Here is a 17,001-nt window from a genome sequence, read left to right as displayed (position 1 = left end):
TTGATATATTTTCCAAAATTATAACATAATTTATAGATTGAGGACGAGAGAGGAATATCTGTAAATCTTTTGTGAAAACATAGGAAGCCTTAAACATAAAAACTAAAAGATATATTACAGGCAATGTACATAAAATAAACCAAGGGAGAATCAGCATTAGAAAATTCTGTTTTGTTTTTAGATCCTGCTACATATAGAGCAGGGGAAATTTTATTATAAAACTCCTTTATATGGTCATTACTCATGCTAAACTTTGACTGATATCACAGAAATCTGTATACGTCAGATGTGTTGACTAGATCCCAGGGCAATTCCTTGACAATTTTATATTTTCCCAGTATACTAAATTAAGTTATATGTTCTGTGCAGTAAATTTTATTAACTTTAAGGTTGTAACATTGATGAATTTTTAAATTTCTATAAAGTTCATTATAACAGCAAATGCACCTTTTTCTTTAGGTTGGTGTCATTCCACTCATTATTTAAACAAACCTTCCTAAGGAAGTTATTGTGATACTTTTGAGAGATAGTCAATTGTTTGCACTGAAGAATGAGGTTCTGTAGTTATTTGTAAAACAGCTGTACACTGAAACTATAATATTCTTGATCTAGACATCTATCTGGAAGAGGATAATTTCATCTACGTGGCTCTACAGTTTCTAAAGCTTCATTTGAACTTACCAGATACCTTTCCAAATGTTGAAAAAAAATTATTCTCCATTATGTCACTATTTTTATTTGTTTATCTATTTATTTATGTGCATTTTTCATCTTTCCCTTTCAAAAATATTCTCTGTTTTGGCTAGGTCCTACTATTATGGCATCATATCATAATGATGCCCCCCTCCCCCCTCTGTCTCTGGTATTCTCATACCGTCAAAAATATTTTATTAGTGTCGCTGAAACTATATGTACCAGAACTGGAACATGGTGAAAGGCAGTTTCTGGAAGCTACTATTTGCTGTTTAAGTTCACTAGATGGAGCTCTTCTAGAATCTGGTATATTAAGAACTTCAAAGGCCATGGGAAATGCTTTTCATCATTTGATCTTGATTGAAATAGTGTCCTTAAATTCACTTTTTTTTGATATCATAAACTATTTTGTCATCTTTGAGGTTGGAATATTGCAATATACTCTCAAAAGGGAACTCTGCCTTTAAACTATATAAAAGGTATAGTTAGTACAGAGTACAGCTGTCTGAGGATTAAAGGCTGTTTCATGCTGAGATTGCATTAACTGAGTGTTGTTGATGTGCAAAGGTTACCCACTGGCTTTTAGTAGAAATCAATTGGCATCCAGTGCTTGTCAAAGAGCTTAAACTATCTGCCATCTGGCTGAAGTGAGAAGGAGCTGTTGAAAGTCATTCCCAATGAGCAATCTTTAAGCAGCTCTTGACATCAGAAATTTAGATCCCAGCTTGGTTCCATAAAGTTGTAGACTGTCTGAAGATATGCAAGGTATAGGGGAATGAATATATTCCGTTCCAAATAATTTTTTTTTTTTGGCTGACTATTTGTCATCTATGACCTACTAGATTTGTCTAATTTAATTAATTATAGAGTACCTTGAGGAAAACTGTCAGGATATACCACTATACTACTTCCATGGCTTCCATATCAAAGGTAGATACTCACTAGATATTCAGTGACTGGTTAAAGGTAATTGACAGATGAATGATGAAGTTTACTTATTTTTAGTTTAAAAATAACAAACTTAACAAAACACCATTTTTTAATGTGAGGATTTTTCTTTTCCCTTGGGAGTGGTTTCTACTTTGTTAATGCAAAGAACTGATAAAGAAACAATCTTAAGCCTTTGTGTTAAAAATCTATACACATTTAATATATTCTCAAATTAAGACTTGCACATAATTTTAATAATTAAAACATAAATTACAACTGTGATTTGTCAATCAACCAGTGAGATTCGTTATGTGGCACTATCTCTAATTCACAGATCTTTCAGAATTGGGGATACAATTCTGCAGACAGTCCCATTCCACCTGAAGCTGTAAAATAGTATACATTTCTTATATGCTGTAGATTAAGCCATTTTTCTTCAATAGCATGAGTGTGCAGGGAGTTTCTGTATAGTCAGTGTCCTCGGAAATAGGTAGAGGGCAGTAGCATTTCATGTGAGCTGGTTGTATGGAAGCATTAAGACCTAAGAGATATTAGAAATGTATTTTGAAAGTGGTCAAGAGATCTAATTTAAATTATGCTTTTAGAAAAGAAAGATGGAGCAGAAAATTCCACTACCTGTACTAGATGCCTCTTTACAAATGTCATTATGTGTATTCAGGTTAATGTGGTGGGTTTTGTGCGTTCATCTGTTTTGGGAGTTTTTTGTTGTTGTTTTTGTTTTTGCCTTTATTATTATTATTATTATTTATTTTTGTGTGTGTGTGCATAGGGTTTATCTTAGCTGATTGCATTTCCTGAATCAAGTTTTGAAAATCCAACTTCTAACAACTATCGGAACTTTATATTGCAGAAGAAGGCCAGTAATTTGACAGCAGTACATTCACTTAGTTATGCTATGCAACAGTCATAAGGAAACATTCAGGGGAAAGGTGGAAAAGAACAAGATCAGTTTAAGAACATGTTCTTATCAGATGGATTTATCCTGACTAAGAATAGCATATTAATGTTTAACATTTAAATTGCTGCCAAAATGTATTTACTGTATATTTTTTTAGCCATACTAATTTTCCAGTGTTATATTTCTGTGCGTACCAAATCTTATCTTTCAGTGAAGAATGAGGAAGTAAGAACTTACAGTTCCTAAAATATATCTGACAAGTCCTTCAATTGTACAAAAATGTAGAACACTAGGTAGGTGGCAAAAAAGCAGGAGAGGATGGAAGACTAACATGAAGGTTTGTTTCACTCTCTAATTGCTCTCCACAGGAGGGTTTGAAGATTGATGTGTTTGGAAGGTGTGAACTGTGAATATTTGGGACTTAATGAAACAACTCTTGTAACCTTGAGCATCAACTGCAAGCTACTGACCAAATCCCATTACATAAGAATTTTGAACAGTTAGCCTTTCTTTAGTGCAAACTGAAGCAAAACTAACAATTGGCTATTTAATTTCTCTTTGAATTCCAGTAAATATTTCTGTATTTAACCTCTGTTTAATTAAAAATAACAATAATAAAAAGTAACATGTGGAGTAACGACTCAGTTCAGATAAATGTTATTTTCATACATTTTAATAAATAAATAATAAATTTATTTTCTATCATATCTTTTCTTACAGCAAAGTTTTGTGGTGACCCTGGAGTACCCTCTCAAGGGAAAAGAGAAGGCAAGAGTTTCATCTACCAGTCAGAAGTCTCTTTCAGCTGCAATCCTCCTTTTATTTTAGTTGGCTCCAGCACCAGGATTTGCCAAGCAGATGGCACATGGAGTGGTTCTTCACCCCGATGTATAGGTAAGGTGACACCCATATTACTGAAATTACCTGAATGCTCATTATTCCTTTTTCCAGCTATTTTTGCATTATCCTCTTGCTATTCGATACTCTCTAAGAATCACTAACAAATGTGAGAATTAAATAAATAAATGGCCAGAAAGTGGGGAGGGAGGTGATTCTCCCCCTCTGCTTTTCTCCTGTGAGACCTCACCTAGAATACTGTGTTCAGCTCTGGGGCCCTCAATATAAGAGAGACATGGACCTATTACAGCAAGCCCAGAGGAGGGCCACAAGGGTGAGGAAAGGGCTGGAACACCTCTCCTATGAAGACAGGCTTATAGAGTTGGCATTGTTCAGCCTGGAGAAGGCTCTGAGGAGACCTCATTGCAGCCTTCCAGTACCTAAAGGGAGACTACAGGAAAACTGGGGAGGGACTCTTTGTTAGGGACTGTAGTGATAGGACAAGGAGTAATGGTTTTAAACTAACAGAGGGTAGATTTAGATTAGATAGTAGGAAGAAATTCTTTACTCAGAGGGAGGTGAGGCAGTGAAATAGGTTCTCCAGAAGTTGTGGATGCCCCATCCCTGGCAGTGTTTAAGGCTAGGTTGGCTGGGATTTTTGAGCAACCTGGTCTGCTGCAAGGTGTCCCTGCCCATGGCAGGGGGTTTGGACTAGATGATCTTTAAGGGCCCTTCCAAATTAAACCATTCTATGAAACAAATCACTCTATTTTTGTTTCTCTTGTTGGCATATTGCATGTTTTTGAACAAACATAGCTTTGTTATACATGCATATATGTCATTAAAATATTGTACTTTGTTTTGTTTTTCATTTATTATTTTTTTAAGAACCTACTCGCACAGCATGTGAAAATCCAGGAGTCCCAAGGCATGGATCACAAAACAACACATTTGGCTATCAGGTAGAGTATGCTATTTTTTACTGACTTCCATATTAAAGTCTTTTTGTACTGCCTCAAAGTTTACAAACTCATGAATAGAGATCGAGAAATTGCTTGTGCCTTAAAAAAGTTGGTTGCTGGAATGTTGTTCTTTCCTTATTTCTGCTTGCTGGTTTAAACTGACCTTGTGTCCCTATTAGCAACGAATGCACTACATGAAAGTCTGGTGATCAAGTTCTTGGTTTTACCTTGAAGTAGTTCAGGAACTCCAAAGCAATATGTAAGTGCTCCCTACTGTTTGTGAATGCTTCTATAAATACATTAGCAACAGAAGAAGGACTAAGGAGAATGTCCATCTTTTATTGCATGGGGGGGGGGGGGGGGGGGGGCGGGGTGGAACATAGTGATGAAGAATGAGGAAAAGGCTGGGGTACTTAATGCCTTTGCCTCAGTCTTTAGTAGTAAGACCAGTTATTCTCTGGGTACCCAGCCCCCTGAGCTGGAAGACAGGGACAGGTAGCAGAACAAAGCCCTCATAATCCATGAGGAAATGGCTAGCAATCTGCTAAACCACTTACGCATACACAAGTCTTTGAGACCAGATGGGATCCACCTGAGGGTACTGAGGGAAGTGGCAGGAGTGCTCATCAAGCCCCTTTTCATCATTTATCAACTGTCCTAGCTATCAGGGGAGGTCCCAGTTGACTAACAGCTAGCAAATATGAGACCCATCTACAAGAAGGGCCAGAAGGAGGATCCAGAAAACTACAGGCCTGTCTGTCTGAGCTCAGTGCCAGGTTATGGAACAGATCATCTTGAGTGCCATCTCACAGCACAATACAGGGCAACCAGGAGATCAGGCTCAGTCACTAAGGGTTTATGAAAGGCATGTCCTGATTGTCTAGCCTGATCTCCTTCTACAACAAGGTGACCCACTTTGTGGGTGAAGGAAAGGCTGTGGATGTTGTCTACCTAGACTTTAGTAAAGCTGTTGATAGTGTTTCCCACAGCATTCTTCTGGAGAAAATGGCTGCTCATGGCTTGGACAGGCATATGCTTCTGTGGATAAAATACTGAGAGTTGTGGTGAATGGAGTTACATCCAGTTGGCAGCCAGTAACAAATAGTGTCCCCCAGGGCTCAGTATTGGGGCCAGTTCTCTTTAATGTCTTTATCAATGATCTTGACAAAGGGATCGAGTGCACTCTCAGAAAGTTTGCAGATGACGCCAAGTTGGGCATGAGTGTTGATCTGCTTCAGGGAGAAAAGTTCTACACAAGGACCTGGATAGACTGGATTGATGGACCAAGACCATCTGTATGAGGTTCAGCAAGATGCCAGGTCCTGCACTTGGGGCACAACAACCCCATGCAACACTACAGGCTGGGGGAAAGAGTAGCAGGAAGAGACATGGTGGTATTGGTTGATAACCAGCTGAATATGAGTCAGCAGTGTGCTCAGGTGGCCCTGAAGGCCAATAGCATCCTAGTTTGTATCAGAAATTGTGAGGCCACTAGGTCTAGAAAAGTGATTGTCCCCCTGTACTCAACTCTGGTGAGATGAGACCACACCATGAATACTGTGTTTAGTTTTGTTTTGGGCCCCTCTCTACAAGGAAGATATTGAGGTGCTAAAGCATGTCCAAAGAAGGGCAGTGAAGATGGTGAAGGATCTAGAGAACAAGTTTTATGAGGAGCAGTTGAAGGACCTGGGTTATTTAGCCTAGAGAAAAGAAGGCTCAGGGGAGACTTTACTGTCCTCTACAACTACCTGAAAGGAGGTTGTAGCAAGGTGGGGGTCAATCTCTTTGCCCAGGCAACAAGTGATAAGATGAGGAAATGGCCTTAAGTTGTGCCCGGGGAAGTTTAGGTTGGATATTAGGAAAAATGTCTTTGCTGAAAGGGTTGTGAAGTATTGGAAAAGGCTGCCCAGGGAAGTGGTTGAGTCACCATCCCTGGAGGTATTCAAAAGGCATGTAGATGTGGTGCTGTGGGATATGATTTAGTGGTAGACTTGACAGTGCTAGGTTAACAGTTAGGCTTGATGATCTTAGAGGAGTTTTCCAACATAAATAATTCTATGATTCTATGATTCAAATAAAATTTTTCACCTTAAAAGTATGTATACTGTATGCCAAACTGCTAACATAGACACACTTTAAAAAAATAGTGCGTTGGTTTTTGTTTGTTTGTTTGTTTGAGGCGTGGGTTGTTGTCGCTTTCTTTATGTTTGTGTATTTTCGTTTTTCTCTGAGAGAAATTCTGTTGTAACATATGGAAATTATATAACCGAAAATGAACGATCGAGTCACTGAGGCTGGCAGGTGCCTCTGGAAAGCTTCTAGTCCAAACCCCACCTTCTCAAAGATCAGCTAGGGCTGGTTGCTCAGGGCTGTGTCCAGGTGAGTTTTGAATATTTCCAGGGACAGACACTCCACACACCCTTACAACCTTACAGTAAAAATTTATTTATTTATTTATTTTTGTCTAAACAGAATTTCCTATATTTCACTTAGTGCCTGGGTTGCCTCTAGTCTGGTCACTGGACACCACTGAGAAAAGTCTGCCTGTTTCCTTTCCTGCCCCTATCAGCTGCTAATATACACTGATAACATTCCTCCTCAGCCTTTTCTTTTGCTAGCTGAACAGTCCCAGCTCTCTAAGCCTCTCCTTGTCTGCTCCTGTCTTTGAATCACCTTTGTGATCTTTCATTGGACTCAGTGCAGTATGCCCCTGTCTCTCTTGTACTGCGAAGCTGAGCATCTCCCTTGACCTGATGGCAATGTTCTACATGATGCAGCAAAGTGGACCAACAGCCACTTGGGCTGCAAGGCTTTGTTGTAGCAAATGATGTTTGCATGAGCTCCTTTTGGAATAATATATGAGGCATTTACCATGCTAGAATGTGGTATATGCAGAAAAAAACTTACAGACATCATGCTGTTTTGACACTGCAGTGCTAAAAGGGCACTGTTCTTGTGTTCAGTGTTGGAAAACATTCTTCAAAATGTAGTGAAAGATCTTTACTTTTGTTATATTGCTTAAAGAGTAACAATACAAAAATGTAAAATTGAAAATGCTTCTGAATTTCTGAATCACACAAAATGGCAGTGTTAGTGAGAGGTTTTCGTGGATGAATGCAGAATCACAGATGTAGAAATGTGACATATAGTTTGCTAGGAGTACTATAAGGCAACTGTGAACAAAGTAAGGAAGAGTCAAAATTAGCCTGGTACATCTGCGTTTGGTATCAGGGATGAAAGTTCCAGTCGTGTGAACAGGCATACACAGAAAAGCAAGCTGGAAGCTCCCAGGTTGTATGTTGTACCTGTCCAGTAGTAGGAGTTAAGTAAAAACTGCAGATTGCCAGAAATGCAAGAAAGGCCTAATTGAAATTGGAGTAGATTTACAACATGAAATTATTATTTTTTTTTAAGCATGGATCGAATCTAAAGGCTCTTCAGGGTCTTTACCACAGATTTCTTTGGTTTGTCATTTTGGTGGCCTTTATGCAGTACTCCTCCTGCTTAGTGTTTTTTTGTTTGTTTGTTTGTTTTAGCAATATTTGGAGTTTTCAGATTTTGCTAGATCACAGTCATTGATAAGTGGTAATATAGTTGTCTCAATTTTCTCCAGGGAATGAAGTAGAGTTTTGTTTTGTGCTAAGATCGAATGTGCAGGGGCAGTCCTTGGGCTAACTTCCTTTGGGAGTAATACTATGTTATGCTAGAGAGCAACTCTTTATTCAGCTGTGTAAGAAATGAATTATTGTAATGACCGTTTTCTACAATTTTATTGTCACACTTTCTCTGGCATATTAATGAGCTTTCTATCACTGAAGAAGCTAATATGGCCTTTCTCATTTGAGATGTAGTTGTGGTTGTGTATGAAAGCATCACTCACAGCTCACATCAAACTGTTAAAATACCAGGCAAAATGTCAACTGATAAATAATTTCTAAAAGAAGTGTAGCTGCTGGCAGGATTTACAACCTGGATCCCACAGTTGTAAGGTTAGTGCCTTGCAGACAAGTGGGGCAAATCAGCAAGTTTAATTTGATGACAATTATTTTGCAAATTGTTTTGAGATATAGTCTCCTTCCCTGGTCAGAAATGTATCCTTAAGCTCCTATATAATGAATTTGGTTTTGTATAGGAACTAAATGTCTGCACATGATTTCTGGTTACTATAAATATGACATCTTAGTTAATACAGAGCAGAGGAGGAGCATTATTCTCACACAAGAAGCAAAGTTTACCGCTTTATTGGGTAGAAACGACAATGAAAATGATCAGTTTTAGACAAGTTATTGTCTGTAGTCCCTGAAAAGAAATATTACGTTACAATATATTCAATAATATTGTGACTCATTTAAGCCACAAACAGAGCATAATATGAATTAAATTATATTATACCTAACTTCCTTTATGAATGGAATAATAATATAATGACTTTTTCTTCCATCCACAGCAGAAAGTTAAATAACTCTAAAATTCTGAAGTTGAGATGGCTTTGTTTTTCTTTTGTCTGATAGATTTCTTAAGTTCTCTGCAATTTTAAACAATAGATCAAAAGAGATTAGGCAGAATTAAGCAAAATAGTTTGCTGTTGGCAAATGCATTGTGGTGGTTTTACTTGGGTGGGCAGCCGAGCTCCACCTCAGCCACTCTCTCACTCCCCCTCCTCAAATGGAAAGGAGGAGAAAATACGATGTAAAGGTCTCAAGGGATGAGATAAGGACAGGGAGATCACTCAACAATTATCGTGATGGGCAAAACAGATTCAGAGTAGGGAGATAGTAAGATTTATTGTCTGTTACTAACAAGCTAGAGAAGTGAGAAACAAAATAAATTAACCAAAAACACCTTCCCCCTCATTCCCCCTCTTCCACCCCCTCTCCCCGAGCGGCGCAGGAAATGGGGGAATGGGGCTTGTGGTCAGTCTATAGCTCTTCGTCTCCACCGCTCCTTCTAGGTCACTCTCTTCCCCTGCTCCAAGGTGGGGTCCCCTCCCACGGGATGCTGTCCTTCCCGAGCTGATCCTGCGTGGGCTTCCCACAGGCAGCAGCTCTTCAAGAACTGCTCCAAATAGGGGTCCGTACCACCTGGTTCATCCGGTGGCCTGTCGACTCAAGTGCAAACTGCCCCAACATGGGTCCTCCATGGGCAGCAGCTCCTGCCAGGTCACCTGCTCCTGCATGGGCTCCTCTCCATGGGCTACAGGTGCAGCCCGGAATCTGCTCTGGTGGGGGTCTTCGACAAGCCACAGCCTCCTTCAGTGCAGGTCCACCTGCTCCACTGTGGTCTCCTCCACAGGCTGCAGCATGGAACCCTGCTCCACCGTGGTATTCCATGGGCTGCAGGGAGACAGCCTGCTTCACCACGGTCCTCACCACAGGCCGCAGGGGAACTGCTCTGGCACTTGAAGTACCTCCTGCCCTCCTTCTTCACTGAACTTGGTATCTGCAAGGCTGTTTCTCACTCCTCTGTCTGTCAGCTGCAGTTCCCCACCAGTGTTGCTGTTGCTGTTGTTTGTTTGGTTGGTTTGTTTTGTTTGTTTGTTTGTTTGTTTTTCCCTCTCTTAAATATGCTCTTACAGAGACACAAACAACATCACGTACTAGCTCAGCTCTGGCCAGCAGTGGGGCCCTTATTTAACATGGGGCAGCTTCTGGATTGTTCTCACAGAAGCCACCCGTGTGCACCCCCTGCTACCAAAACCTTGCCACGTAAACCCACTACATGCATATCAAAGAGTTGTTACTGTTGAAAAAATACAGTATGGTTTTCTGACTCTAACCCCAAGTAGTTTTTTTTCTCATTTTGGGGTTCTGTACTTTTGTTATGTATGTTTGTAAGAGAAAGGGGGTTGGAGCTCTCAAATTTGGAACTCTCAAATGGTTCACATTTAAACTAATAGTAGCAAAGCCACTGAATTGACTTAATTGTTAAGTTTTAAATTTTTGTCTCTCATTTAAAAAAAAAAGGGGGCGGGCCTCTAAGCTTACAGTAGAATTCAAGTCTTCATACATGGAGTCCTGTGTTTTTGTTTGTTTGTTTGTTTTTGTGCTTTTTAACAACTGACAGAACTGCCTTGTTTACATGACTATATCACTGACTGTCACTTGCTTTTCACAATACTAATACCAAGTATTGAATTTCCACAGCAGTGGTTTTTATTTTTGTTGCTCCTCCTGTCTTGAATATTTGTTTTCGTATGATATTGCTTGAGTTGAAAATTCAGACATATATGATGTAATTCAAGACTTGACAGAAAGGAGTCTCAAAACTTCAGTGATGATGGAATTGTCAGATTATATTCCAAAAGAATTCTGTAACAGCTCACAAGAGCTGTGAGCATAAGCATAGTTGGCATCATCACTGAATCATTTTAATTTAAGCTTTATCAGACACCATACAATTTCTAAAAAGGATGACACTTGTGTTGTGATTTTTGTTATGCAAATGTGTATACATCTACAAACAATAATTACACAGAGCTCTTTTTGTGTGTGTGTGTGTGTGTATATTATCCTAGGTAAAAAGAATGAGTGATTAACTACAACTTAGAATCATGTATATTACATTATCAAACTATGGTAAAAAAAAAAAAAAAAAAAACTGCTATGATCTCTTATGCCCAAATGTTAGTTACATAAGCTATCCAGTGTTCTGCAAACTGTATCTCTGTCTACAAAGGTTTTGAACTGGGATGTACTACACATCTTGCTATGGGCCAGAAGGGAACATACCTCTTAAAAAATAAAGTCACGAATTTGTGGTATAACTGAACTCTTAGCAGTCAAATCCAAAAATCATTAGTCCTTATCTAATTACTGCAGAAAAAGAAAGGGGGTGGGGATGGTGAGGGGATTAAACAGTAAATGCTTCTTTACAAAATGTCTCCAGTTATAATTCACTTACACTATAGTAGACACATATACTGGCTTCTAGGCATTTTCCTGGTTCTTTACACTTCTCTGGATCATCAGGTCTTTGACTTCAGCCCTGTGTCGGTTGTTGCTGTTAGTTTCAGTTTCACCAGGAAATGCTTGCGTGAGAGAATTCTAATTTTGACTTTTATTTTCTTTTTTCTTTTTGCTCTTTTTTGTATTCTTGATTCACTTGGGATTACTTGTAATGTTTCTAACATGCTTTTACACACACTCACACATACTGAAATCTACTCTACATGCTCCATTTTATCTATCATAGATAATTCTTTGTTACTCCTGAAACCTGATTTTGTCCAGGACTGAATTTCTTTAAATGATCGTGGATGAGTTGTTCATATCACAGAATAAAAGAATCATTTAGGTTGGAAGAGACCTCCAAAATCACCCAGTCCAGCCTATGACCTAACACTAACAAGTCCTCCACTAAACCATATCACTAAGGGCTACATCTAAACGTCTCTTAAAGACCTCCAGGGATGGTGACTCAACCACTTCCCTGGGCAGCCCATTCCAATGCCTAACAACCCTTTCAGTAAAGAAGTTCTTCCTAATATCCAACCTAAACCTCCCCTGGCACAACTTTAGCCCATTCCCCCTCGTTCTGTCACCAGACACATGGGAGAATAGACCAACCCCCACCTCTCTACAGCCTCCTTTAAGGTACCTGTAGAGAGCGATGAGGTCTCCCCTGAGCCTCCTCTTCTCCAGGCTAAACAACCCCAGCTCCCTCAGCCGCTCCTCATAAGACTTGTTCTCCAGACCCCTCACCAGCTTTGTTGCCCTTCTCTGGACTCTCTCAAGTACCTCCATGTCCTTCTTGTAGCGAGGGGCCCAAAACTGAACACAGTACTCGAGGTGCGGCCTCACCAGAGCCGAGTACAGGGGGACAATCACCTCCCTAGACCTGCTGGCCACACTGCTTCTTATACAAGCCAGGGTGCTGTTGGCCTTCCTGGCCACCTGAGCACACTGCTGGCTCATATTCAGCTGCCTATCAACCAGTATTCCCAGGTCCTTCTCGGCCAGGCAGCTTTCCAACCACTCATCTCCCAGCCTGTAGCTCTGCTTGGGGTTGTTGTGCCCCAAGTGCAGGACCCGGCACTTGGCCTTGTTGAACTTCATACAGTTGGCCTCAGCCCATCGGTCCAGCCTATCCAGATCCTCCTGCAGAGCCTTCCTACCCTCGAGCAGATCAGCACATGCACCTAACTTGGAGTCGTCTGCAAACTTACTGAGGGTGCGCTTGATCCCCTCATCCAGATCATTGATAAACATATTGAAGAGAACTGGCCCTAATACTGAGCCCTGGGGGACACCACTACTGACCGGTCTCCAACTGGATTTAACTCCACTCACGACAACTCTTTGGGCCTGGCTACCCAGCCAATTTTTAACCCAATGAAGTGTATGCCAGTCCAAGCCAAGAGCAGAGAGTTTCTTGAGGAGAATGTTGTGGGAAACGGTGTCAAAAGCCTTACTGAAGTCAAGGTAGATCACATGCACAGCCTTCCCCTCATCCACCAAGCGCGTCACTTGGTTACAGAAGGAGATCAGGTTCATCAAGCAGGACCTACCTTTCATAAACCCATGCTGACTGGGCCTGATCGCCTGGTTGCCCTGCAAGTGCCATGTGATGCCATGAGGTCCCCAGTGCCAAGCCTGTGTCCCATTACTTATCGCATCCACACCTGCAGTCTTCTTCACAGCAACCTGTGTTCCCATTTCTCATGGCTATCATATCAGTGCCAGGCTTATGTTTCTCTATACTGCCACACATTAGTGGTAAATATCTCATTTTGCACGATAGCTACCTGTTACTACTATGGATATAAAGCTGTGGTTGTACCATACAAAGAGAAAGAAAAGGATACAAATTAGTCACAGACAGTGATTAGAGGAAAAAAATGTTTCAGTTCATCCAAGTTAAAAAAATAACCAAAAAATGTTCCAAGGTTATCAAGACAAGTTCTGAGAAAGGAAGCCTGTTAAGCTTCCCAGAGGTCTTGCAAACTCAATAGCCTGGTGCTAGTAATACAGCAATACCGTAGTACTGGGATACCAATGATTTAACAAGTTATGTTTCCATTCATTTAAGTGTGATGCTAAAAGCTACTGAAGAGAAAGGACAGACATTGCCTTAGTAGTTTGACATGGATTGCAGGGGATGGAGAAGCTTGTTAGAGTATCTTCATGTTCTTTGATAAATTAAAGACCAAGAAAATCTGATTCTGGGGTAACACATGACAGCTAGAAATACCTTGTATTCTTATACAGAATATAAGAAAGAAAAAAAGAAAATAATTATATATTATTATATGTTACTATAATATTTTGGTTAAAATATATATCTAAAGTACTATCCTATTTTTAATAAGTGGTGGTTGCAGATTGTGTTTATGCGTTTTCTTTCCTAATTACTATATCTTCTCTGTTAGGATATAGCAAATACATGGTCTTTGGTTCTCAGCAAAGGAGAAGTTAGTGATATTGAATAATTGAATATCAAAACTATAACTGATACAATGGAAGAAGCAGCTATGGAACAGAGACAATCCAACAGCATGCAAAAAAATATTTTTCATTTTTGTTCTCCCCCACCACCCCTTCCCCAGGATTGAGTACAAACACTTTTACACATAGAATCGTTCCTCCCTAAAAACAGAGATTACAGATTTAGATACTTAGGCTGTTTCTTCAGCTCTTCCCACCAATACTTCTATACAATGTTTATAATGAATTGAACAATACAGAAGATCTCAACACAGAATTTTTGAGTCCATGGAACACAGTATTGTAGTGCCACCTGGTGCCTCTGCCATGACAGTAATGACAGTCTGCAAAGCAGACTTCCCAAAAGGGAGTTCTACACTAGAAAACAATTACTTGTAATTCTCTTCCTCTTCTTCTTCCTCCTCCTCTTCTTCTTCTTTTTTCTTTTTTTTTTTTCCTTTTCTTTTTCTCTTCTATCAGGGAGACTCATTCATTAATTTATTCATTAACCTGCTATTGAATATCATGATAGCAATTCTAATGTCTTCATCATAAGGTCAACTGTTGTATCTTTGGTGCTACTTTGTGGACCTACATAAAATGGTTATATAGTACAATATAAACTGACATCTAGTTTAATGGATGGTTTGTTGCTTTGTTTTGTTGACTTACTTGTTTATTTAAAACAGAAAGAGGAAATGAGGAAAAGGGCTTCATTAGTAGTTACTCTTTTGGATAGAAAAGGTGCTATTGCAACAGCTGATTGCGAGACCAAGTTTTTAGTTATTATTATTATTATCATTTTTAGAAAATGAAGAATGCTAGCGACTCAGTCTTTCCTAGGCTCTGGTTGGCAGCTAGAGCCATAGAATCACAGAATCATAGAATATCTTGAGTTGGATGGGACCCACAAGGATCAATGAGTCCAACCCCTGTATACTGCAAATTAAAACATATATCTGAGAGCATTGTCTAAATGCTTCTTGAACTCTGGCAGTCTTGGGGCTATGACCCCTTCCCTGGGTAACCTGTTCCAGTGCCTGACCACCCTCTTGATGAAAAAACATTTCCTAATACCCAATCTGAACCTCCCCTGATACAGCTTAATGATGTTACCTCATTTCCTATCACTGGTCACCAGAGAGAAAAATCAGCACCTCCTCCTCCACAGCTCCTCATGAGGAAGCTGTAGATCAGGCTGAGGTCACCCCTCAGTCTCCTCTTCTCTAAGTTGAACAAACCAAGTGATCTGAGCCACTCCATATGTCTTGCGCTCTAGATCTTTCACCACATTTGTTGCCCTCCTTTGGATGCTCTCTGATAGATTTTTGATCTTTCTTACATTGTAGCATCCAAAACTGCACAAAACTGCACCTTGAGGTGAGGCCACACCAGCACAGAGTAGAGCAGGACAATCATAGAATAATAGAATCATAGACTGGTTTGGGTTAGAAGAGACCTTAAAGATCATCTAGTTCCAACCACCCAGCCATGGGCAGGGACACCTTGCAGCAGACCAGGTTGCTAAAAAAACCCAGCCAACCTAGCCTTAAACACTGCCAGGGATGGGGCATCCACAACTTCTGGAGAACCTATTTCACTGCCTCACCTCCCTCTGAGTAAAGAATTTCTTCCTACTATCTAATCTAAATCTACCCTCTGTTAGTTTAAAACCATTACTCTTTGTCCTATCACTACAGTCCCTAACAAAGAGTCCCTCCCCAGTTTTCCTGTAGTCCCCCTTTAGGTACTGGAAGGCTGCAATGAGGTCTCCTCAGAGCCTTCTCCAGGCTGAACAATGCCAACTCTATCAGCCTATCTTCATAGGAGGGGTGTTCCAGCCCTCTGATCATTCTTGTGGCTCTTCTGTGAGACTCACTATTAGACTCACTCGAAAAGGTCCATGTCCTTTTTGGATTGGGTGCCCCAGAGCTGAATGCAATACTCCATGTGGGGGTATTGTGAGAGCAGAGTAGAGGGGGAGAATCACCTCCCTCGACCTGCTGGCCTCAACTTCTTTTGATGCAGCCCTGGGTATGGTTTGCTTCCTGGGCTGCAAGTGCACATTGCCAGCTCGTGTTGAGCTTCTCATTAACCAAGTTCAGATTTTCATCAACCATCATCATCTCATCAATTGCTTCCCTTGACTGTCTAGCAATGCTGTGTCTGATGCACCCCAGGATGATTACATCATCTGGCTTTCTTTGGTTAACAACATGGATAACCTTGTCATAAAAGGAAAATAAGATAGTTAAACAGGGTTGACAGTTGAACAGCCGTTTCCTTATCTCACTGATGTATTTCTAGTACTGGGCTAACAAACTGGTCAAGTGAAGCTATATATTAGACAGAGATGCAGTGAAGATGAGTTGTATACTCATCTTTTTTTTTTGTGGAAAAATTTGTGTGCATTTCTTGGTTCTCTTCAGGTGGAATGGTTTATCTTCAGTGTATCTGTCCAGCCAAGGAGTCAGTTCATAAAGAACTAATCCAAAGTCATGAATATGACAGCTAAAGAAGAGAGAGAAGTCACAGAAAATTGGAAGAATACAACTTCTCCATTTTTCACTATTGCACTGTGTCCTGTAGGTCTAAAGACTTTATGGACATAATTTTCCAGCCCTTTCAACTCAAAAAGTATCAACTTTTTGGTTCAATTCTAGATGAGTAGAATTGTAATATGCTGAATTTTACTGAGTACACTCAGTACAGTTTTTAATCTATTGAGTTCTTATTTCTCTGAAGAGATTTTATACAATGAAAAAAATATATTTTACATAATACCCTACTTAAAAAGTGCTAAATGATTGACTCCAAAAGTAGCTGAAAGTTTCAGGATTGATGTTATCTAATTGGTTTAATATTGCCCATATTTAAATGATGTTGAGCTAATCTATGAAAGATAATCCTAAGAACTGTTGAACACTAAAAAGATTATTATTTTTTTTTTAAGAGCATATAGCACATAAAATGTTAATTGGAATAAATTATGTAGTTTGACTAAGGAGTTAAACCCATAGAGCAACTATTCCTGGAGTTGCTATTGACTACCAGAGCTTGAATCTCTAATTTACACTTTAGAATTATGTATCTGGAAACGAGAAGTCAGATATCTTTTTCTCATTGGCTTCTATGATGTATAGCTTCTCCATTTCACAAAACAGTCAAGGTTTGTTTTTTTTTTTGTTTTGTTTTGTTTTGTTTTGTTTTTTCTCAAATACTTTTTTATTCAGGAAGA

At 39.7% G+C, this 17,001-nt stretch overlaps 1 protein-coding gene across 6 annotated transcripts in view; it reads left to right on the top strand.

Annotated features, from left to right (window-relative positions):
- Positions 1-17,001, top strand: part of CSMD3 (CUB and Sushi multiple domains 3) — a 703,323-nt gene that overhangs the window by 666,288 nt on the left and 20,034 nt on the right. For all 6 annotated transcript variants that reach the window (XM_080578052.1, XM_080578051.1, XM_080578050.1 and 3 more), the window contains 2 exons: positions 3,263-3,436; positions 4,268-4,341. In XM_080578052.1, coding sequence (XP_080434178.1) covers positions 3,263-3,436; positions 4,268-4,341 — 248 coding nt within the window. The remainder of the gene's footprint in view (positions 1-3,262; positions 3,437-4,267; positions 4,342-17,001) is intronic.

The sequence above is a fragment of the Anser brachyrhynchus genome, assembly GCF_964034855.1.
Source record: "Anser brachyrhynchus genome assembly, chromosome: 2".
In the NCBI taxonomy this organism is placed as follows: domain Eukaryota; kingdom Metazoa; phylum Chordata; class Aves; order Anseriformes; family Anatidae; genus Anser; species Anser brachyrhynchus.
This window is presented reverse-complemented; position numbering and strand designations above follow the sequence as displayed.